Here is a 24067-nt window from a genome sequence, read left to right on the forward strand (position 1 = left end):
TATTGCATTGTGTGGATTGATATACTGTAGCTGTATACATAGTCGCTTTGAGTTCTTGTTTTGTAAAAAAATGTGACTAAGTCCAAGAAATAGGATGATGACGATGACGATGACGATGACGATGATGATATACAGGAGCTGTCAAATGTTGTACCACCCAATAAGTGTTAGCACAATGTGTAGGATCATAATAAAGGACAGCCGCACTAAAGCCACCATTGGTCTAAAACAGTCTACAATGGTCTAAAACAGCAGCAGGGGATGGGGAAAGAGGGTTAATAGTGCAGGAATAAGTGAGGTGTGGGGAAGAGGGAATATATTCAGATCAGGGGCAGGGGGGCACTACAGTAAAGTATATTTGTATGTGGGAGATGCATATGAGCATGTGCACATATCCTCAACTATGTGCAGGTAGTTAGGAATATGCAAATATTAATAAATGCATTAAACTAATATATTTTCTACCTTGCAGCTGGTACTGCAGTTCTTACCCTATCTTTGTAGTGCTCTTTATTACCAGAATAATAACAAGGTCAGTCACTGCAAGTTAATTCATTGAAGCTGAATATTAAGAGCAAAACTTACTCCTGTTCAAACAATGTATATTCTCTTCTCCAATTCAGTTGGTCAGAAAAGTCAGAAACTACCAGAAGTAAATTTGCATTGCTTCCCTTTGTTAATGTGAAAGGCATGGCAACAATACCAGTTGAGTTTGGTTGTTTGCCAGTCATTATCTTGGCCTGAAATATTAGTTTGGGAATGAATGTCTCTACCGGTTGCTAAGCTATGCAGAAGTATTCTGAGAAGAATTTTGCACACTGATTGAAGGAAAACGCCTCCTTCTGGGGTCCTTGATTGCAATGTGACTACATATTTCATGTTAATTTTGCAGAAGGGAAGTAATGGACTTGATCAGAGCGAGCAAAGAGTGACCTAAAAGATGTCCATCGGTTAAAATGGTAAAATTATTGTCTTCTGCTATGAAAAAGCCATCTGAGAACTGTAGAGTTGCAATTTTATACATGATCATTTGGGAGTAAGTCTTACTGAACTCAGTGAAATTTACTTCCAGCTAAATATTACATAGGTGCAGGCTGCAAAGCAGTGAATATTAGAGTGTCCCATGGGAGTACCTATACCCAGATGTAAAACTGGATAGTAATTACACTTGCTATAATTTATCATACTTGTTGTAAGACAAACCTTGGCACATAAGTGCTGGATTTACATACACCTGTGCTCTTTTTGAGAGTAGCTTTCAACAGTGGCACTCTGGAGGGGAGTTCCTCTACTAGCTACGTACCTCAATGTGTGGCACGGAAAGCCTCAAGTAAATGATCAAATTTGAATGAATTGCAGTGTTCTCAGAGGAGGTACAGAAGGGGGGCGGGGTTTGAAATAAAAACTCAAATGATTATGTGTGGGAATCTATCACTCACAAGCAACCGCACATCGGATTCGGCAGCAGGGCAGGGGGAAGGGGGATTTAAACCTTTGACTCACTCCGTTTCTGCTCCAGATCAATTTTTCCATGCATCTGATTCTGCAGCAGGAGAGGAGGTTGTATTGATCCTTGCACGCACACAATTTACAATGTAAGCAACAAAAGTCCCATTAAAATGAATGGGATCTGTGTGTGTGTGTGTGTGTGTGTGTGCACGCACGCATGCAATGCAAATTGTTGGTGTTGGGTCCCCAATCTAGACTGGGGCCACAAAAGAGAGAAAATGGTTAAAGCCGTGTTTGCCAAAGCAATCTTCTAAGTATTCAGTCCCATTAAGGAACATCAGCTGACTATATGACAGATTTCTAGCATTCCTTTATTTATTTTTTTAAAAGCAACATATACTAATTTTCTTTATAAAATAAAGCAGCTTACACACACTTACACACACACACACACACACACACACACACATACACACACACAAATGTAAAATGCATAAAATATAGCAAACCACTCCAAATTACTAAAATCAATTGTATACAATAAAACCAAGAACATGATAAAATAATTCAGCATTGAAACAGGGATGCTGAACTTTAATCCATACTAAAAAGCTCAGCAAAATGAAAAGTTCTTTGCAGTCTGTCTGAAGCTTAAGATAGAATGAACCAGCCAGGCTTTCCTAGGGAGAGTCCTACAACTTGAGTATCATAATAGAAAAAAATCTGTATTGTGTCCAATGCATTATGCTTCTGTAGTGTTGTACAGGAGAAACAGCTCCTTCACATATCCTACTGAAATATTAAGGGCTTTGCAGTTATGAACCAATATTTTGAATAGCACCTGGAAATGAGCTGGATGTCAGTGCAAATAACATGGGAAGGCAACAGAAACAAAATTAAAAAGTCTCAGAAAATTGAAACTTTTTTGAGAAAAAATATAGCAAATAGCAATGAGGTTCCCAAGGAAGACCTAACTGTTCAACCCATATGCTGTTCATTTAGGGGGGCAGGGAGTCATGTGGAGAGAAAAATCCCTGAATACAGCTTGGGGCTCCATTAGATTAGGACAGGAGGGAGGTTTGGGTAAATAATAATAATAATAATAATAATAATAATAATAACAACAACAACAATAACAACAACAACATATTTATACCTTACCCATCTGGCTGGGTTTCCCCAGCTACTCTGGGCGGTTCCCAACAAAATATTAAAAGCACAATAGAACATCAAACATTAAAACTTCCCTAAACAGGGCTGTTTTCAGATGTCTTCCAAAAGTTGTGTAGTTCTTTATCACCTTATCACTTTATCGTTCCACAGGGTGGGCGCCACTACCCAGAAGGCCCTCTGCCTGGTTCCCTTTAACTTTGTTTCTCACAATTAGTGAACCGCCAGAAGGCCCTCGGCAGTGGACCTCAGTTTTCGGGCAGAACTATGGAGGTGGAGATGCTCCTTCAGGTATACTGGGCTGAGGCCATTTAGGGCTTTAATGGTCACCACCAACATTTTGAATTGTGCTCAGAAATGTACTGGGAGCCAATGAAGGTCTTTCAGGACTGGTTTGAGAAAAAATATAGCAAATAGCAATGAGGTTCCCAAGGAAGACCTAACTGTTCAACCCATATGCTGTTCATTTAGGGGGGCAGGGAGTCATGTGGAGAGAAAAATCCCTGAATACAGCTTGGGGCTCCATTAGATTAGGACAGGAGGGAGGTTTGGGTAAATAATAATAATAATAATAATAATAATAATAATAATAACAACAACAACAATAACAACAACAACATATTTATACCTTACCCATCTGGCTGGGTTTCCCCAGCTACTCTGGGCGGTTCCCAACAAAATATTAAAAGCACAATAGAACATCAAACATTAAAACTTCCCTAAACAGGGCTGTTTTCAGATGTCTTCCAAAAGTTGTGTAGTTCTTTATCACCTTATCACTTTATCGTTCCACAGGGTGGGCGCCACTACCCAGAAGGCCCTCTGCCTGGTTCCCTTTAACTTTGTTTCTCACAATTAGTGAACCGCCAGAAGGCCCTCGGCAGTGGACCTCAGTTTTCGGGCAGAACTATGGAGGTGGAGATGCTCCTTCAGGTATACTGGGCTGAGGCCATTTAGGGCTTTAATGGTCACCACCAACATTTTGAATTGTGCTCAGAAATGTACTGGGAGCCAATGAAGGTCTTTCAGGACTGGTGTTATATGTTCTCCGTATTTGCCATCTCAGGAGTTTCCCCAGCCCAACCAGCCACTTGAGCTAAAAAGCAGTAGTTTTCAGCAGGAAACATTTGCATCCACCCAGATTTGTCCTTTGAAGTCAAGCCTCCATGCAGCTTATATTTCCCAGGCAAAATGGCACCTTTTGGAGAAGGAACTACAACTCCCCACCCCCCACCCCAATGCAAGGGTACAATGGGTCTCTTAAGGTAGATGTATGGATGAAGGCTACAACTACAGGGTCTGGTATCATGCTTTAGTGTTGAGTACTATCAAATCGACCTCCTTACATTGTTTGGTTGTAAGCTGAAGCAATAGGAGTGGCTGGGGGAACCCAGCCAGATGGGTGGGGTATAAATAATACACAAATCCAGCATAGAGCAGCAAGGGTCTATTACTAGAGGACATTCTATTTACCCAGGACTAGTGTGGAAGGAATTTGCCATCTGCTTCAGGGTCCATCCCTGAAATTTCACAGCTCCTCCCAAATGTTACCCACTCCAGAGTTTGAAAATCACTATAACTTCAGCAACAGAATTGCTGTTTCTATATGATTGATTCCCACCCTGTTTTGGTGATATAGGATATAGGTTGGATGACATCAGCGGGGCATTTTACGTAGATAATTCCATACATCATACATTCTATAGATTATGCTTTTCTCTCCTTGTATTATATGATTACCTCCCTTTTCTGTGGTATAATGTATTTCCACATTTATTTCTTTAAACTTGGAGACATCACCTTGCCGACAAAGGTCCATATAGTTAAAGCTATGGTTTTCCCAGTAGTGATGTATGGAAGTGAGAGCCGGACCATAAAGAAGGCTGATCGCCAAAGAATTGATGCTTTTGAATTATGGTGCTGGAGGAGATTCTTGAGAGTCCCATGGGCTGCAAGAAGATCAAACCTATCCATTCTGTAGGAAATCAGCCCTGAGTGCTCACTGGAAGGACAGATCCTGAAGCTGAGGCTACAATACCTTGGCCACCTCATGAGAAGAGAAGACTCCCTGGAAAAGACCCTGATGTTGGGAAAGATTGAGGATACAAGGAGAAGGGGATGACAGAGGACAAGATGGTTGGACAGTGTTCTCGAAGCTACCAGCATGAGTTTGACTAAACTGCGGGAGGCAGTGGAAGACACAAGTGCCTGGCGTGCTCTGGTCCACGGGGTCACGAAGAGTCGGACATGACTAAATGACTAAACAACAACAACAACCTTTGAGTGACAAGTGACTAACAAGTTAAATAAAAAAAAACTTACAATAACCACCTCTGCCACCCATGAGAGCATCAGCAGTGACAAGTAAAGTAAACAGTGAATGAACTAACTTTTTTGGCCCTATGGGATCACAATATGAAATCTGATACATCCAGAGACAAATACTTTATGAACAGAACCTGGAAAATGAATTTTGCAGACACAAAGATTATCTGCTTCTTTGTGTCACAGATGATTTAAACATTATTCATGGGAATTCTTTTTATTTATTGTCTGCAGATACAACATGATTTATTGAAGCAAAGCAGACTATCATTTTGTTTTGCTTTTGCAGGACACATAGGATTTCCCTGCTTGTTAAAACTGAGAGAAAGACCACAAGATTCCATGAAACTGAATTTTAAAGAGCTGCTGAGAAACAGCACTTTACAGAGTTTGCCAAGAGCATCCCATGGATCAAAGCCATTAGATTAAGATACGTTTGTCCGTCGGTTGTCACTATAATGAAATGATGTATCATCAGCCAACAAATGGGGAGTTTAAAGTTGCTTGTGCAACAGGAGTCTTCTAACTTCAGGTTTGAGTATCAGTCTACAGAAAATAGTTCTTGACTGGAGATCGCTCATCCAAGAAGAAAAGCTTAACATTGTCTAGGCTGAGTTCCCAGATGATGAGATTTCCAGATCTTGAGATCTCTTTATCAATGGCAGCATTGATTCCAATGACATTTCAATTATGAATGGTGTTTTTATTTTATTTTTGCTATAATAATTTATTTGTTCCCATTTTTGTTCTATTATTCTTAGAATGATTTTAAAGAAAGAAATCATCTGGGTGATAAATTTAGCTAGTTAGGAAGTATGCATCTAATAATATACTTTTTTCCATAACACATGCAGCAGACTGGTAATTCTTGTCCAAAAATGTCACCTGTTTCTCTGACAGGGCCAAACTGTACATTAGGTTAAATGCACGATGAATATTTTAATACTTTACCAGGATACAATTGTGTTTCTAAACTAGTCTAGCTTTTTAGTCAGTAAGTGAGCAGTAACTTTGAACTCTAAGGATATGGGGTATGTTGATTTGGAAAGCATTAAGCAAAAAACAAGATTGTGTGAACTTTTACAGCAAAGAAAATAAGAAGTCTCCTTTCCTTTTCTTCATCTTTATAATTTTGATAAATTTGCAAATACTGGTTTAGTAAATATAGTCCAATGGATTCAGATATGTCTCACCTGCTAGGTGACTCCTATAGGTCTGGCTCGGTTGGACATGCATGTGTGACCTGGCCCCCTACAACATTTTATTTTATTTTTAAATTAACTGCCTTCTCAAAAAAAACCCCATCAAGTTGGCGTACAACAAAATATGCAATGCAATAAGACATCAAGTACCATGAAAACAACACAAAATAATCATAAAAAGACTAGCTGATCTTGAAAATGTGTAAAACAACAACAACCCCACAATAGACCTATCAGTATAAAAAAAAGTATTCAAGAGACATCTGAAAATAAGTAGCAAGGATACCTCCTAGAAGAGTACTCTACAACGTGGAAACAACAAGACTAAATGAACAACTTCTGGTTGGAGCCAGATGGGCTTCTAAAACACAGAGGACAGCTATTAGCACTCCTCCAGATGATCTCAGTGGTTGAGCTGAGATATAAGGGCTTACGTCCTTAAGGTATCATTGATACAAGGTGTTCAGGGCTTTGTGTGTTAGTGCAAGAGCCTTGAACCTAGCCTGGTAAGACATAAGCAGGCTTATCTTAGCAGAAGTGTCACATGCTGTTGGCCATCTGCCTTCATCAGTGATCTAGTCACTGCATTCTGCACTAGCTGGAGCTTCTGGACCGGGTCAAAGGGCAACTCCATAGAGTGCACTGCAGAAACCTAGTCTTGAGATTAACAATGCAGGGATTGCTCTGGCTGGGCTATCACAGTTCAGGAACATCCATAGCTGGCATAACACTCCTAAGCACTCCTAGTCACAAAGGTCCCCTGGGCTCTTCTCTGCCAGAACCAAGGAGAGACATACTTTGGCATAGCCCTTTCAGGGACAACCCAATGAAGTTGGCCAGCCAGTGGTGGCCCACTGGGTCACATTATCTTTGTTTTTGTGGTGATACCTATTAATATTGCATTTAAACAAACAAACCAAAACTATTGTACCAATTCTTGGCCCATTGCAAAGAGCAGTATTAAAGCAATTAGAGTTTTAGATAGGTTCAGGCCCTCATTCCCTTCCATCACTATGATGACTTTGGCTACAGAGCAAGCCTTGACCAGCGCTGACCACAATAACCCATTTTGTGTGTGTATGTTTTGTTCTGTTTTAAAGTAACACTTCAGAAGACAGAAGCAGCTTTGTTGCCTTTTGACCTAAAGTGTCTCCTGACTCTTGAGCTTTCATAATCTATGGTAAATTTCCTGCCTACCTGCCACAGACATCGGATTGCTGCTTTTCCACACATCAGAAATGTAATGAAATTCCTGCCCTGAATAACTGACAATATGATGGTGGTGAAACAGAGGAAGAGAACAAGCTATTGTTGAGGCTGGAAGTGTCTGCAGCCAAGAATAACAAGGATCCCTCTGGTGCCACTTCTTTCATCAACATTCTTATTCCTTTCTATTGTATGCCACTGTGCCAGGAATGTATTATGAACTCAAAGCAACCAAATAACAAATATATATATGTAGAGAGAGAGAGCACTCACCAACTCAAACTTCCAAATGTCAGGCAAGGCACATGACACATGTGAACAAAGAATAAAACAAGACACTCTATAACAATGTCTATATACTGCTCCCCCCCCTTAAAAATGGTTTTCACCAAAGCATCTAACAATCTTAAAAGGTTTCATGTGTCAGCCTTTATACAAACGTAAAATTTAATTTCAAACTTCATTTAATCCTAAGAATCGATCACAAGCTGCCATCACAAGCCTATTTCTCAGGGAGATATTAGCTTAGTAATGACCTTCCAACGCACAAGAAACTAAAGAGACTGTGAGAGCTTGTTTGATCTTCACCCAGACAGTCTGAGACAGAAAATTCCCATCCATTCTTAACAGAAACAAGAGCAGGCTTTTTTCTTCAGATGTATTTTAAAGCACAAAGCAGAGTTGATTAGGCCTTTCCACAGTTTCTCAAGTACCAGAAGTCAATAAATAACAGCAATCCATATTTGTTCCTAAAAGTGGAATGTTTAAGCTTTCAAGTTCAACTTATATAGCCAGCTAATTCACTGGTTCTGAATCTTTGCAGTGCGTACCCTTGTGCCTAGCTGTCCTCTTTGCTGAATTGAACAGGGAAGCCATTAAGGTCAGGAAGCTCTCTGGTTGCACCAGAACACTCACAAGGAACTGTTGGATCATGGTTACTCTGTGTCTCTAACCATTACACCTGGGTAAGAAAGCAGACTTTGGCTTTCCATTGGCTGAATTGTGGAACTTTTAACTGGCCCTAGCCCTAACTGGCTCTGTTAAACATGGGTAAGAATTTCCTTGGCCAAATTAGTAACGAGCATGATAATGGCAAAGCTGACTCACCCACCTGTTGCTTTCAGGCAATGAAAGAAAGGATGAGGTCTCAAGCTGAAGAAGATGCTGTTGCTGGTTTATAAAAATGCCCAAGAACTACACATCTAGTGATAGGTAGGGTCTATATGCAATGCATCTTGTATTGCCTAAATTGTCCCTCTCAAAAAATAAATGCAAAAATCCATTTTTTTTCTAGTTTAGGGCATGCCTAGGTTAGTTAAGTAAAAGTGGAAAAGGCATGGCAGGAAAGACAGGGCTGACCTGGAAGGTAGAGAAAAAGCTAAGGAAGAAAAGCAGAGTAGGTAACTGGAAGGTGAACTGAAAGAGTTTGTAGGTGCTTTATGCCAGCATTGTATACCTGCTACGAGCTCTGCTTAGCAAGCAACCAGGTCTCTAGTTAGTCACAAAATCTTTAAAAACTTCCCAGCTCTGCCTGCTTATCCTTATTTTTGTGGACAATCTCTCTGCAAAGAAACCAAATGAAACAAGCCCCAGACTTTCAATAAACTGGGTGGGTACAAACATATAGACTGGTTTTGATTTATGCTCAGTAATACATGTTTGCATCTGTGTAATGTCCTGTATGACACTTGTGGTAGAAGCCACATCTCAGAGCTGAGGGAAAGGAAGCCAGACAGAGTGTGACTATGTGTGTGAATGTAAGAGTGTTGGTTACAGTCACAGCCTATGTGAGTGCAAAAGCTTTCAGTGGGGCTTGCTTCCACGTAAGCGTACACAGGATTGCCATCACTCCATCACTGTCAGATACTCAGCAGTTGTGCTTAACTTTGCAAAGAAGTCATTTTCATTTGTCCACGGCATCATTTGCAAAGATGGCAGCAACTGTTGAGGTGTGCACCAGGGTGAGGGGAGGACACAGAAGTAGCTTCTCTTTCTTCTTCCACTTGGACTACTGGTCACCATTATGTGCAGTTAAATTAAAATTAATGTGGCTTACTTTCCAGTAAACTCACATAGGGCAAAGGTCATACTCATGTACACAGCAATAAGACTCATTGGCATCCAGTGGAAGTTACCTCCAAGTAAACATGTGCAGGGTTGAATGAGCCTCTATCATCACTAGAGAGACAGGAGATTTTGGGTGAGAAGGTTGGAGAGGGAGAAAAAAGAACAGAGTTTACCATGCATTGCAAAATCCCAAAACATGCAAGGAGTTCTTATGCAAATGAAGACACTTCCTTCACCTGCTGGAAAGAGTTACAGCTTATTATTTATAATTTATCTTGGCTACAGAAACTTCTAATAAAGTTTTTCATTTCGTAGTCATGGAATGGACATGAAGCTACACAGGAGTCTAACAATTCCCAGGTGTACATTCAAAGTTCACAGGATATAAGAAGAGTGCAATTTTCTTGGTAGGCTTTTGTTAGCTTCCTTTCTGTAGCCTCCATGTGAAAAGTGACTGACAAAAGAATGGAAAACTTGACAGTAGGGCAAAATATCTGATTTATTTATTTGCTGGTTCTTTGTTGAAACATGAATAGATTTGATAAAAGAGGAAACATTGCAGAAGACAAAAAGGCAGGTTTTATTTGATTTATACACCACCATTCAACAGGTTCCCTGGGCACATTACAAAAAGATAAAGCACAGCAATATAAATGAACCGTATCAAAGAAGTCAACACAATTAAAAAGAAACACCAAGCAGTAAAATAGCATAAAACTAGGACTGTACATCAAATTTGGGGCTTGATCTATAACTTTGGAGTGGCCTTGATCTGACTCAACCTGGACTCAGACCATGAACTCAATCTGAGGTTTTGCACAGTGTTTAATTAGGGTTTTAAACTGTAATTAAATATGTGGTCGAGGGAGCAGGGAAGAGATGCATGCAGACAGAAGTAGATTCAGTCCTCATTCCTCCTTTCCTTGCCACCTGACCACCTTCCTTTTGACAGGGCTGGGTGGCTTTAAGTGGACCCAGTTGAACCCAGGGATTCCTCAATTGTCTCCAGCTGATTATCGGTTCAGCTGGGGATCCAGTATTTGGCTGGAGCCCAAGCACAGTCCAACTTAAAACCGGTCTGGGTCTAAGGTTATAAGGAAATAAGCTTTCTGAGCCACTGATCTTGAGAGAATAAAGTAAACAAAGAATGAAAGCATTATACATACTTATTGAAGATTCTGATAGAAAAATCTGACCTCCAAAACATGCACACTGGAATATCGTGTCATACCAGTTACAAAAATTATGCCATTTATTTATTTGCAGAGAGGTAGCTGTGCTAGTCTTTCACATCCAGAAAAACGTCTTGCTTTGCACTTAGTTAGCATCTCAAAGGCTAACAACTTTTTATACGTATACATTTATAAACTTTCATGAACCCACCCCTACTTTAGGTGCTGTTATGAGGTGGTTTTTAGTTTAAGTTTAACATTAGTATCTTCTAACACATCTAATTTCACAATGACTTGTTGTACAATGTCTTGTTTACAAACACAAACCACATTTTAAGAAGGTTTTTCACATGAGGACATTTAATCATAGGTTAATTTAATATGCTGTAAGCTATTTTCTTCAAGAAATGTGCGATAGATGGCAGATACTCAAACCTAGGGCCAGGAGAGGGCACCACATCTGTGTTCTCGGACCTTTACAACATCATTACTGGCTCATAATGCTAGAGAAAAGATGTTATGGGGCATCATGCACAGTGGCTAATATTTAGATATTACTCATATTGCCATTTAAAATTGTTCCTATGCATGCCAAGTCTAGCCTGAAGCAAGTTTTTATGATGTTGGTTATAAACTCCTGAAAAACTAGATTTATATTGGAAATGCTAACAATCTGAACTCATATTGGACACAGCTGCTGCTACTTCCAGACCTGCCAGTTATCCAGGTTTCACATAGAAATGACTTACTATTTGCAAGGAAGTCACAGGAATTTTAGAGACAGATGGTGGCTATTTATTGGGTTGGGTGGTTATTAAGTGCTACAACAACTATTAAATGCTACCTACTTCTTTTCAAACAGGGAACACAGGCTCAATTCTGAATTCGCACCATATTACTCTTCATATAACCCTGGGGCGTCTTAGCATGATTAAAGGAAACACAACCCTATAAAACATTAGCCTTACCATATCTCTGCAAGTCTCTTTGAAGAGACTATTCCATATATTTATCTTCTACATAAATGAATGAGAAAAGCTTGCATTTGCCATTTTAAGCAAAAAAAGAAGGGAAGATATACTCCCTGTAACTACCGCTCAGGGATATATCTAAAACACACTTCTTAAATGTTCACAAATTGGCATGGGCTGTATGGATACATGGCTTGTAACTAGTAATGCCACAGTATTTCTGTGATCCTAGTACAATCACATTCTAATGGGGATGAACGAATCTATCAATTTTGACTTCTCATTTTATCTATCATAGCTTCAAATTGCCCCATTTCTACACCACTGTGGGAACTTAAAATTTTAAAAAAAATCCTGAAAATTTGTATGCCTTTCTGTGTGCATTTCCTCCTAATATATACAGTTTTGCAACTGCTAATGCATCATATTTTTACTATTATTCTTAATTTTGTGCACACTTTCCCATAATATACATGCACATTCTTTGGTTGGAGAAATACACCAGAAAATTCAGACAACTGTGAATTTCAAAGGATAGCTGGGTTTTGGATTGTGCATTGATTCAGGAAGTGCAAATTACCGGTAGGTAGGTTGGCTTTCAGATGTGAACTGAATAAGATCCTCTTCTGTCCCTGCATTCTACTCAGCACTAGCAAGAGATGCAAAAGCTGGAGGATAAATTACATTTTCCCAGGGTCAGCATATTGAGATTTAAGCAATGAGAAAATGTGATTTCCTTGCAGCAACAGCCTTTCCCTGGAAAAGGGCAGCTGTCTTCTTTATGACAATGAGTCCCACCAGTGCCAGGATTTCCACTTGCACAATGGGGTTTTCCTCCTTCCATATGCACCCCCATGTCTGCCCCAAATCAGCCCCCAAGGGTTGAGGGAACTCTTAGAACAGGTTTAGGAGGCACATGGCAGACGAGAGAGGGAGAGTGCACAAGCAGAATTCCCTGCACTGATGGAATGTTTACCTTAGCATTATGCTGAATTACACCCATCATATTAAAAAGATGGTCTCGGCCAAGGTGCCAGGCAGTTCATGCATCCAAGTCACGTACTCCTGCAGTGTGGAAAGTCTCTAGAAAAAAACCTTTTCCTTGGGGGTGGAGGTGGGCATTCCCATGCTTACTCTCTGAGGCTAAGCCATGAAGAGTGCACAGTTAATGTGGGATCCAACCACCCATTCAAGCTAATGGATGGTCAAGGATGGACTGAAGTTCCCAGCCATCTGTACTGGAAGGTCCTGAAGTGGTGAGACAGTGTACACAATCCCCCAAATTAGAGCCATCTGGACCTGACCTAACACAGAGAACATATATCTTCTTATTCTCATTCTTATTAATCCCACATGTCTACAAGCCAGTGTTTTCTGCATTCTTTCACAATGGTGTTTCATTTCAGTTGAAAGATTTTACCTTTGCCGCTCCCGTTATAAATGAGCAAATGTCCTCTCCAACTCACAAAGAATCAATCAGGTTCTCTCCAAATGTCACTTGAATTATCATTTTGGGACATGGACATGGGAATCTGACAGCAGGTTCACATAAATCATAGATCCTTTGATTGTTTATGCTGCAGATCTCTGAAAACAGATCCACCTTTTCCAACCTCAGATCTAGAAACTATTCTAGCCCTATGTGCTGAATTTCCACAAACATTCAGTGTTGGCAGGGCTCCTTTAACCCAGCAGAAATTATTTGGATCTTGAAGATGTCAGTTCTACTTCTACTGACAGAATGGAAGATATTCGCAGGCAAATATGGTATTCAAGCAAGCAGTTCTTGGCAATTGAAAATATCAGATATTGTCTTATTGCGCTTTTATAAATTCCTTTTCCATAAAGCTTCCAAATGACTGGATGGAAAAAAACAACAACCCACTTTTGTTAATAGCATGGGAAAGAGGTCTTGAAATATCAAAGCTGCTAGTGAAACAATATATATTTTCCAGATATACTGCATCAAATGAGACAGGATAACTACAAAACCCAGGACATAAATGTGGGGCACCTCTGGGGTATATATGGAAAAATGCTGCTCCATTCTGTCATTAAAATTGAAGAATTATAGTTATCGCTGATATTAAAAAGAAAACTCTAGCAGTTCCAGTGGCTACAGAACTCCCACCCAGGTTTCTATAGAAAGTTAGAAATATTTTACTACAAAGGTTTTATAGTGCATGCCTGGATGGGTCTCCTCATTCCTTTTTCAAATGCAATTGGGGAAAATGAGAAGGAGGAAGAAATAGATAGCGCAGTGTGTTACTGAATATTGTGACAGCCGGCAAAACAAGGGTCTTAGGGAAGAGCTGGTATATGCACCAAGGGAGATGGTTTGGGCAGCCAAAGATATGTTAGACAGAGTTAAATGTCCTGGTTTTGAATACATCTCAGCCAAACTGGAAGTGGTGATGTGAATATTGTTAGGCAGTTTTACTGTTTACTCAACTATTTTTTATTTACGTTATTAATTATTCAACTAATTTGTCATAAGTTTTTTATTCAGCTTGTGTACACCAGAGAGCAGTGTAATATTGTGGTGAGCTACAAATTAGGAAGCCATGGTTCAAATGGGGCCTTTGCCATTTGCTTATTAATACTGCAATCCCATGCATGCCATCTCAAACAGAAGTTAAGTCCAACTGACTTCAATGGTACTTACTATAAGTAAATGTGTATACTGGATTGCAGTCTAAGGTACATATACTAACAAAGCAATCCTAAGGATAGGAAGCTGGCAGAACTTGCAGTGGCTGAACTTAAGCTGACATGTTACCCCTATTCCAAACTCTGTTCTGGAGCCACTGGCGGAGGAAGAGGAGTGTGTGGGGAGCACACTGCCCCCGGCAGTGCGATCCCAGTGTGGTGCAATCGTGGCTGCCCCCCCCTGCCCGCGCTGGGTGCCCCGTCCCGCAGGCAGCGCACTCTGCCCCCACCTGCTCTCCGCCCCCCAGTGCCAGAGCATGAAGCTCCGCCACTGTATGGAGCACTCAAAAAAGGTGTTGCTCCAACACTATTTGGGGGGAGGGATGACATTTCAGTTCCGCAGCTGACCACAATGACATATTTTCAGTCTTAAACTTCATTTCCCTCATTTGTAATTGGGGACCCTCCAAGCGGTGGTGATGCGGGTGGCACTGTGGTCTAAACCACAGAGCCTAGGACTTGCCAATTGGAAGGTCGGCGGTTCGAATCCCTGCGACGGTGTGAGCTCCCATTGCTCAGTCCCTGCTGCTGCCAACCTAGCAGTTTGAAAGCACGTCAAGTGCAAGTAGATAAATAGGTACCGCTCTTGCGGGAATGTAAACAGTGTTTCCATGCTCTGATTCACCAGAAGTGGCTTAGTCATGCTGGCCACATGACCCAGAAGCTGTCTGCGGACAAACGCCGGCTCCCTCGGCCAGTAAAGCGAGATGAGTGCTGCAACCCCAGAATTGTCCGCGACTGGACTTAACAGTCAGGGGTCCCTTTACCTTTAAGCTTACCAAGGAATGTGGACACCCATGTATATGGAATTAACTCATTTCTTACATTGTGCTACCTTTTGCAAATGTAACAAATCTTGGCCAGTCTTAAGAGTCAAGGCTGCTTGAAACATTACTCATTTGACCCATGTAAAGGCACCATAAATAATTTCTTTGATGAAAAAAATGTCTATTTGCAAGTCAGACATTCTTTCTGGCTTGTTGATATTCCAAGTCTGACTGGCAAATAGACATGGATATAAATCCTGCCAGCATTTTGTTTATACCACTCCATACCGGCAGCATTCTTTTGCATAAAGGTAACAGAATAGCTAACAAGAAGAACTGGAAAATTTTAAAAGGTGGCACAACTATGGTATCCTAGCCTTTGGTATGAAGGCTCATCACAATGGAAGCTTGCTGAAGCTAAGCAGGTCTGCACCTGATTGGGATATTGCCTGAGGAAACCTATACAGATGTGTGAGAGTCCCATGTGAGAAATGTGGGATAACAACTGCAACCATCAGGAATGGGCAAGCAGTTTGTAACTTTTTCCCTCCCCTCCAAAATCAATGGGGCCCTTTGAACGTTCAATCTCTCAGCTGCACACTACCTTTTGCACATCTCTCTCTCTCTCTCTCTCTCTCTCTCTCTCTCTCCTCTCTCTGTGTATGTGTTTGTGTGTTCCTGTGGTTAGAGCAAATTTGGTAGCAGCTAATTGAAAATTTGTATTTTAAAAAAGGGTGAGAGAGCCCCTCACCGTTTAGGTAACTGATATTGCTAGTCTTATTTAGACCCAAGAATCATGGGACTGAACTAAAAACTCAGCAATTTCCAGCAGCAGTGGTGGATCCTGGGGTGTCAAATTTCAGTGGTGTTCAGTGCAACACCAAAATTTGACTCCCCCTCTGCCTTTCATGCTCCATTGTAAATCGTTGTTGTGGCATCCTTGAGGCTCCGCATCGAGTGTGACCGAACCAGTTGTGCTCCCCTAAATCCACCTCTGCCAGCAGGAAAGCAGGCGGTCATGGAGACCAATTAGGCCTCTCTCGTCGTCTTTGTAGCCTCATGCCAACTGGTGCCACTGTTACCTTCGCTAAGGAGAGTTCTTCCTCTTGGGAAGGGGAAAACAGCTAACAGAAGGCTTGGAGATGGAAGTCAAATTGAGGTAGGGGTAACAGACCTAATGAAGCCTTATGGGTTGCATAGGTACAGGTTTTGCTTCAGAAAGGATAGCAAATCCTAAATCACAGAGTCTAGCAGGAAGCAAGGGAAATTGGGCGAAGCAAAATTAAAAGGGTATAAGTGGAAGGCAGTGCAAGTTCACAGGGAGGGGAGAATTCATGAGAAGCTGAGGAGAATCTCTCGCATCCTTTGCTTGTTAAAAAAAAGTGTCCTGAAAGGGGCCACTTCATGGAATCCAACTTCTCCCTCACCTGACCGAAGACCTAATTCCAAGCTTTTAACAATTAATCTGGTTCTATCTTTATAAGAAGACTGGGCTATTAACAGGCTCAGGGAACTACAAGATCCTTCCCTGATAGATTAATAGACCAGGCAAGTTCAGACTTGTCCATGTGGTAATACACATTCACTGAATCGAGTTGCCAATAAACATCTGGAGGCACTGATACTGTCTGGGGTTATGAGAAACATAAACCAGAAGTAAGCAGTAGTTAGTCACATGCATCTTGACCTATTAGAAACTGATGCAACTTTGGCCACTGAAAGGCACAAATTTATAGAGGATTTTATGTAACTCTGACAACTTAATATATTCCTAACTCTACATGACAGGCCCTCCAAATACATATTAGAAACAGCCTCTCTTGATGCAATATTGTAGAAGAAAGAGTTAAAGCTAAGTTAGTTTCTTTAATCTGCAGGACATGACTACATAAGGATTTAATGTGAAGTACATATTAAATAAACAACCTTAGGTAATACAGCTTAATTTTAGAACTTTCCTCCGTGCTAAAGATGATGTTGAGACATTGCTTCTTCTCCAGAAGTCTCTTACAGTTTCTTTGTGGCTTGTTTCTTTCAAAGCCATAGAGGAGTGACTTTACCTTCCAGCACCACAAACTGAAACTGATCGTATTTAAAACTTTATATATTAAGAATGGAAAAAGCAGACAAAAGCAGCAGGCTTTTGAATCTACACATACTTTATAGAAGCTAATCCAGATGGTTCAAATTATCAAATGATGTAAATTGGTATAATTCCTTAGTGGGATTGTTCTACTGAAAATGCACATTCTAAAACAGAACGAGCTTTCTATTGTAGATTATTATTTTTAAAAAAATGAAGATAAACTTATTGAAACCATACTGTCCTAAAATAGTCTGGCAGCTTACATTTACTAATAATTTATGATCATATACATTTTTTACTTAGGAACAGCACATTCCTTTTTTATTTCTGACTCTGGGAGTGACAGCTAGTATCCTATATAATACCTAGGACCTGGGCTCGTCTACTATATAAATTATACACTAGTATTAGACTGAAACGAATTGCTGTTGGAACATACTTGGCAGGAATGTATAATTAAATTTTATTGCCTTTGCTAAAAAGCATCTATACCTGATTTACAAACTCTTTAGATCACAGTTAAGGTTGGTTTATTTATTATAGGTTGCATATTTAAACTCTGTGCAGGATATATTCCTAATGGCCCACATGTATGAACATACTTTTGTTTTCATTAGTCTTTAACTGTGATTATTTCACAACTGTATATCAAATAATAAAACTGTAATAACATATTGATGCAATACACATTGGTATAACAGAAGCAGAGAGGGTGGCTATTGGACAGCAAGTATCAAAATGTTGCCGTTTTGGTTTTAACTTATTGTGCTCTGCCAGCACATAGCAGTTGCCTCTACCCAATGTGGGACCTTGTTAACTTCACAGGCTGAAGGAGTTTCTCTTCGTAACTGGGGTCCCCAGGCTCCAGTCCTGTTTGCGACAGCTGCTCCCAATAATTTTCTTGCGTCTGAGATAATGAAAATATTCATTGCAATATTGTATTTATTTTGATGGTTCTGGAGTACTGCTTGCATGTACTGTATGCCTTGTAGTAGCGAGTATATTGTGACGAACACATTCATTGCACTCTGCTTGCCATATATTGTGTCTTTGTATGCTGGCTTGCACCCCTGTTCCCCCGCCCCCCATTTGTGTATGTTCCTATACAGTGGGTTCCTTACTTTTGTGCTTCAAGATTTTGTTTAAAGCAGACCTCACCAACCTGGTGTCATCTGGATGTTTTGGAATGACAACTCTCATCAGCATGTGACGACAGTTCCAGTCCAAAACATCTGGAGGGCACCAGGTTGGAGTGGCTGGTTTACAGAGCAATTAGTAGCACTGGACGCATACCAGTGGAGTTTCAGGCACTTGATTCAGAAGGAACTCAAATGAAATGATTCAGCCTGGCACTCAATCCTTTACTTCTCCTTTCTTACCCAAAATTACCTGGTGGCAGGTAGGGGGCTCCATTAGACCCTGGAACAGAGATGGGCAAAGCATAGCAGGCCTCTGGAAGTTTTCTATCAGGCTTTGGAGCAGCATCTTCCCCTTCCTCTAACTAGCCTTACTAGTCAACAGTTTTTCACTGGTCTTGCTGGCTAATCCAAGAACTGCAGTTGCCAGTGTCTCTGAAAAGAGTAATTCCACAATCTGTGACTTCTATTGTCACCTCAGCAATGTTAAGGGGCAATGATGGAAGTGAGATGAGATTTCATACAAAGGGCCAAACTGTACTACATAGTCTGAGATTTGATCTTGGCTTAAATCAGGGCTTCCCACCAGGGGGAACTCACCGGAACTCACTTCCGCTTCCTCTCAAGTGGGTTATGGGACGTCTCAGGTGAGCACCACTGAACGAGGGAGGTGTTCATGGTGAGTTCCGGCATCTCTTTTTCTAGAAAAATAGCACTGGCTTAAATATGTTTTAGCAAATCCATAGCAAACCCAGAGTTTCTCACTTCAGACATTAACAGGGAACTCTGGATTGAACAAACCAGGACTAGAATTGCCAAAGCTTAATTATTTACTTGTTTTACATCCTACCTTTTCACCAAGGAGGTTACGGTGGTTTACCTGGTTTCCCTAACCTCACAACAACTCTGTGAGGTAGATAGTCTGACAGATAGTAACTGGCCCAAGGTCACCCAGGGAACTTCAGGACCCAAAGGAGAGCAGGGTTCACACACCCACACACCAATCCTAGTATGTGAAAAGAGCAGGGGAGCAGCAAAGAGGGGTGAGGACAGTGTGTGTTGGTGGGAAAGCTCACACCAAACCATAGTTTACCAAGTCAGCTTTGTTAAGCGCAAGAGAGCCCACTGAGCTGAACTTGACGTGGGGGGGGGGGACTTCTACCATGCCCCCCTCCTGTTTCCTTTGCTTCGAAACATTCCCCCTGTTTGGTTAAGGAAGCTAAACCGAGTGGCCATTCTAACAGTTGATTTCTAAAAAGGAAGATGCGAGGGTACATGGAAGCTCCTAACCTCCGATGCGGGGAGGGTGGGATCGCGGCGGGAGAAAATGCACTCTGCGTACGCACAGAGACACAGCGCTCCTGTGCAGCTTCAGAAACCGCAGCAGCAGCAGTCAGCGGTGGAACCCTCGGCCCAACAACGCGCTGGCAAGAGCCTTATCATCCGCTGCTCTTTCCTCCTTTACAGCACCTGTTCTTACGCGGCCAGTTGGCCGCCGTCGAAAAAGAGGGAGCGCGCACGGGAGTCCAGCAGCAGCTCGCTTGAACTTTGCACGACTTTTCGGCTGCTGGTGCCGCCGCCGCCTGCTGAACAAGAGCGAACGTCACCCTGCGCCGCAGCCGGGCACGCCTGACTGACTGGCCGCTCCTGCCTGGGCTTCCTGCGCGCTCCTGCTGCTGCTGTTGCGGCGGCGGCCCTTCCTGCAGTGGCGGCGGGAGGCGGGGGGAGGATTCCTTCTCACCACAACCACCTTTTCCCGCCAGACCTGGAGGAGGAGGAGGAGGAGGCGACAGCGGGGCAGGTTGGGGCCGCCAACTGCGAGTGGAGGGGAAGAAAGGAGGATCTTTGGGTAGCTCGAAGGAGACTCCAAAACTGGCCTGTGATAAGACCATAGAAGGCTCTGTGAGGAGGAGAGTTGGCGCGAGAAGGGAGGGCGCGCAAGAATTCGGGGTGGAGCAGAGCAAGACGCCGCGCGCGCGCTCGTGTCTGTGTGTGCGCGTGTGCGTGTGACAGAAAGTAGCTCTGAGGTTAAAAGAAAGAAAGAGAAAGGTTGCTTTTCAAGGGACTCTCGCGTTTTTTTCAACTCCTTCCAAGCAAAACTTCTGGGGCGCAAAACTGAAACCAGGTGCTGCTCCTTGGGAAAGGCGTGCGGGAGCCTGGAGTGAGTTTGCTCGCTCGCTCGCTCGCTTCCTTGCTTATCCTCCTTCTCTCCTCCCTCCCCCCTTCCCTGCCTGCCTGGGTCGTGGCTTGCTGCTCACTTTTATTTTCCTTTCCCACCCATTCCGAGCCTCCGCCCCCTCCCTCCTTCTCCTCAGGAGCGATGAGGGGGAATGGCAGAAACACGTGAAGGCGAGGAGAGAAAAAAAAACCCGGGACTCCCAGCCAGGGGGTGAAAGAAGCTGAGCGCCTGGCAGCGTCGTGGCTGCTTAGCCGCAGGGAGAGAGAAAGCGAAGCCGAGAAGGTGGTGTGTGTGTGTGTGGTGTCCCCCTCCCCGCTTCCTTTCCTCCCAAAGGGAGCTCTTTTCCCCACCCCTTTCCCTCGGTTTGTTGGGTAGTTTCTTGTTCCCGAAGCTGACAGGTGCTCCTCCGATCCAGCAGTGCCTTCTGGCGCCCCCTTTTCTTCTTCTTCTGCTTCCCCCAGCAACTATTTTCCAGGATTGCTGCGTCCTCCTTGGGAAGCTGATTTGTGAACCTTAGAAGAAGGAGGAAAAGAAGAAGGAGGAGAAGAAGGGTGGGGGTTGAACCCTGGAGACGCGGAGGAGAAAAGGCTGCCGAGGGAGAGAAAAGTTTTGGATGGGATTATGTGGAAACTACCCCGCTCTTCTCGGCTGCTCGAGCAGGCTCAGTGCTGCTGCTGCTCCTTTCTCGCCAGCGCTGCAGGCTTCGCGGGCTGGTGGAGGTGGTGAAAAGGACCTGATCTCTCGGCAAGTGCCTGGCTTGCGTTGTGTGCCTGCGAAGAGCTTCAACCCCCCCAGCCTGCCAAATGCTCCTCTTCGGGTTCTTCTTGCTGACATCTGCCCTGGTCAGCCCAAGACAGGGAGCCCAAGGCGAGTCGAACCTCAGCAGCAAGTTCCAGTTCTCCAGCGCCAAGGAGCAAAACGGTAAGGAAACCCCCACATCACCCGAGATCTCTCTCTCTTTTGCGTGCGTGTTTTTGTTGTGTCTAGAGAGAAGGCATAATAAAAGTGTAGTTGCAGCGAGCAACACACGCTGGGGGAGAAGGAGGAGTCGCCGGGGCAGGGAAGTTTTTGTTGGGTGTTTTTTTGGTTTTTTTTTTGCATTCCCTTCTTCTTGCTGCTTCTGCAAAAAAGAAAAAAAGAGCCTCAGGGGCTGGGCTGTCGTGGATCGGCTGGGTGACAACTTTTTAAAGGGCGCCTGTGTTTTCACGCTGGAAACAAGAAGCCCTCCCTACTGTTTCCAGCGAGGCTGTAAAGATCTCCTTTGAAACTCGCACACTGGGAGGGAAAACATCGCCCTATGCCAGAGTGAGCCTGGAAAGACTGAAGCCAAAATGAATGAGACTTGGCAGGTCTGACTTCACGGCGTGTTTGTCACTCCAGGAAACTTGTCAACCTCGTTAACTAGAGCAGGATAGGTAAAAAGGGCACCAATTAAGCGCTCGAGAAGATAGGGAACTTATTAACTCTTTCTCCCTCCCTCCCTCCCTCCTTGAAAATGCTCTCTGTGAATTGGTTGGTGTGCCTGTTCTAATTACCTTTTTTTTTTGCCCCCAATATGCCTCTGTATAGTGTGGGTTCCTGGAGAATGACCTCTTCCTTTGCACGTGCTGGAAACAAGCGAATCTGCTGCATAGGAAATGAGAGTAACTTTTTTAAGCTTTCAAGTGTACCTGAAATGTTTAGAAAACTCTCAAATGCAAGTTCCTTTGGGCTGGGATTGAGCAGACCTGGAGAAAGGCTCCTTTCATAGAGAGGGCAGCTTCAGTGTGTGTAATTTGCTTAGCCTCCGAACTCCATATGATTTACATTATTCAGATTTTTGAAGGCCTTTTCCCCTTGATCTTCTGTTACAAAGCCATTTAAAGGAATACTTTGCAAACAGAAATGTTATATGCCATATGAAACCACACCACGAATGTAGGCTGCCTAAATTTAGGCTATTAAACACCCTGTTTTCCAGTGGTGTGTGCTAATGTAAGGGGAAAATGTTTTAGTAGTTTCCTTGCTAGCTAGAAAGATGTGATTTCATCAGGATGCAAACTAGCCAAACAGGCATCAGTAAGAAGGGCGGGGGGGGGGGGGAGGGAGAGATCTTAAACTTGCAGTAGGAAAAAGTGAATGTAGTATTGAATGACATATCAGCTTTGAAGATGTCAGTGCAGACCAGTGAAAATCCCTTGTGTTCCTTGAAAATTGGTCTTCCTCCATATATATTGCATGAGGGATTTTTTGTTACAAAGTTAACAGAGAACCAAATAGTCCCCCACTGTTATATGAATTTGTAGAATGTGCCTTGCCCTATTAAATTCAGCAAGAGGGATTCATATTGCTGTTGGTTTCTAATGTGATGACATATGGCACCTGCATAGTGCTAGAGCTACTGATCAAAGAACAGCCCAGGGATCAGAGTGACTGCAGAGGGCCATGGGAATATGATCAAAAGAGTCAGAAGCCCAACTCTACATCCACAGGAAACTAATCACACCAACCTTTGTATTTGAAGCTAAGGAAAGCATCTACCTTTCATGACAGTAGAGATTTCTTCACCTTCATTGCCCTCCAGTTCCTCTGTGGGGTGGAGGTTTCAGGGTTTCACAGGATTCTGTGATAACCAATAAACAGAAAACCTATATTATACTGCGATTCTGCTAACCATTCCAGTGGGAACATTTCCTCTTGAACAGGTTTAGCTTTGTGGGAGAATGAACATGGTGGCTAATGTTGCTTGTGGATTGCACTGCCTCTGTAATCACATGGGATGTGGGCTGAAGAGATTAAAATTACCGTTTCGTCCTTAGTTGAGACAAAACAGGGCCCCCTGTTTATTGGTTAAATGTGTAAACTGTATTTCCCCTAGAAGTTTGGCGATGAGTACCTCCACATCTTGTCTTTTCTGCTGAAGGAGGCAATTTCAATAAGGTCCCTTAAAGATATATGACAATATGCCTGAGTTTAATAATAATAACAATAATACTTTTATAATTTATACCCCACCCATCTGGCTGGGTTTTCCCAGCCACTCTGGGCTGCTTACAGCGCATATAAAAACATAGTAAGATGTCAAACATTAAACTTCCCATTCCAGGGCTGTCTGCAGATGTCTTCCAAAAGTTGTGTAGTTCTTTATCACCTTGACATCTGATGGGAGGGCATTCCACAGGGAGGGTGCCACTACCGAGAAGACCCTCTGCCTGGTACCCTGTAACTTCACTTCTCGCAGTGATGAAACTGCCAGAAGACCCTCAGAGCAGGACTTCAGAGTTTGGGCTGAGTGATAGGTGTGGAAATGCTCCTTCAGGTATACTAGGTCAGGGCCATTTAGTGCTTTAAAGGTCAGCACCAACACTTTGAATTGTGCTCGGAAACGTACTGGCAGCCAATGTAGGTCTTTCAGGATCAGTGTTATATGATCTTGCTATTTGCTGTCTCAGGAGTCCCCCCAGCCCAACTAGCCAACACTTTGAATTGTGCTCAGAAACATACTGGGAGCCAGTGGAGATCCTTTAGGACCAGTGTTATATATGGTGCTCCCAGTCACCAGTCTAGCTGCTGCATACTGGATTAGTTGTAGTTTCCAAATCAGCTTCAAAGGTAGCCCCATTGCAGGAGTCCAAGCAGGAGATAACCA

At 42.6% G+C, this 24067-nt stretch overlaps 1 protein-coding gene across 1 annotated transcript in view; it reads left to right on the forward strand.

Annotated features, from left to right (window-relative positions):
* The first annotated feature begins 19882 nt into the window (after positions 1-19882).
* PDGFC (platelet derived growth factor C) overlaps positions 19883-24067 on the forward strand; it is a 104062-nt gene continuing 99877 nt past the window's right edge. Inside the window, exon 1 of the mRNA XM_083631329.1 lies at positions 19883-21360. Coding sequence (XP_083487455.1) covers positions 21243-21360 — 118 coding nt within the window. The 5' untranslated portion in view covers positions 19883-21242. The remainder of the gene's footprint in view (positions 21361-24067) is intronic.

Source organism: Podarcis filfolensis (genome assembly GCF_964270895.1).
Source record: "Podarcis filfolensis genome assembly, chromosome: 9".
Classification (NCBI taxonomy): Eukaryota; Metazoa; Chordata; class Lepidosauria; order Squamata; family Lacertidae; genus Podarcis; species Podarcis filfolensis.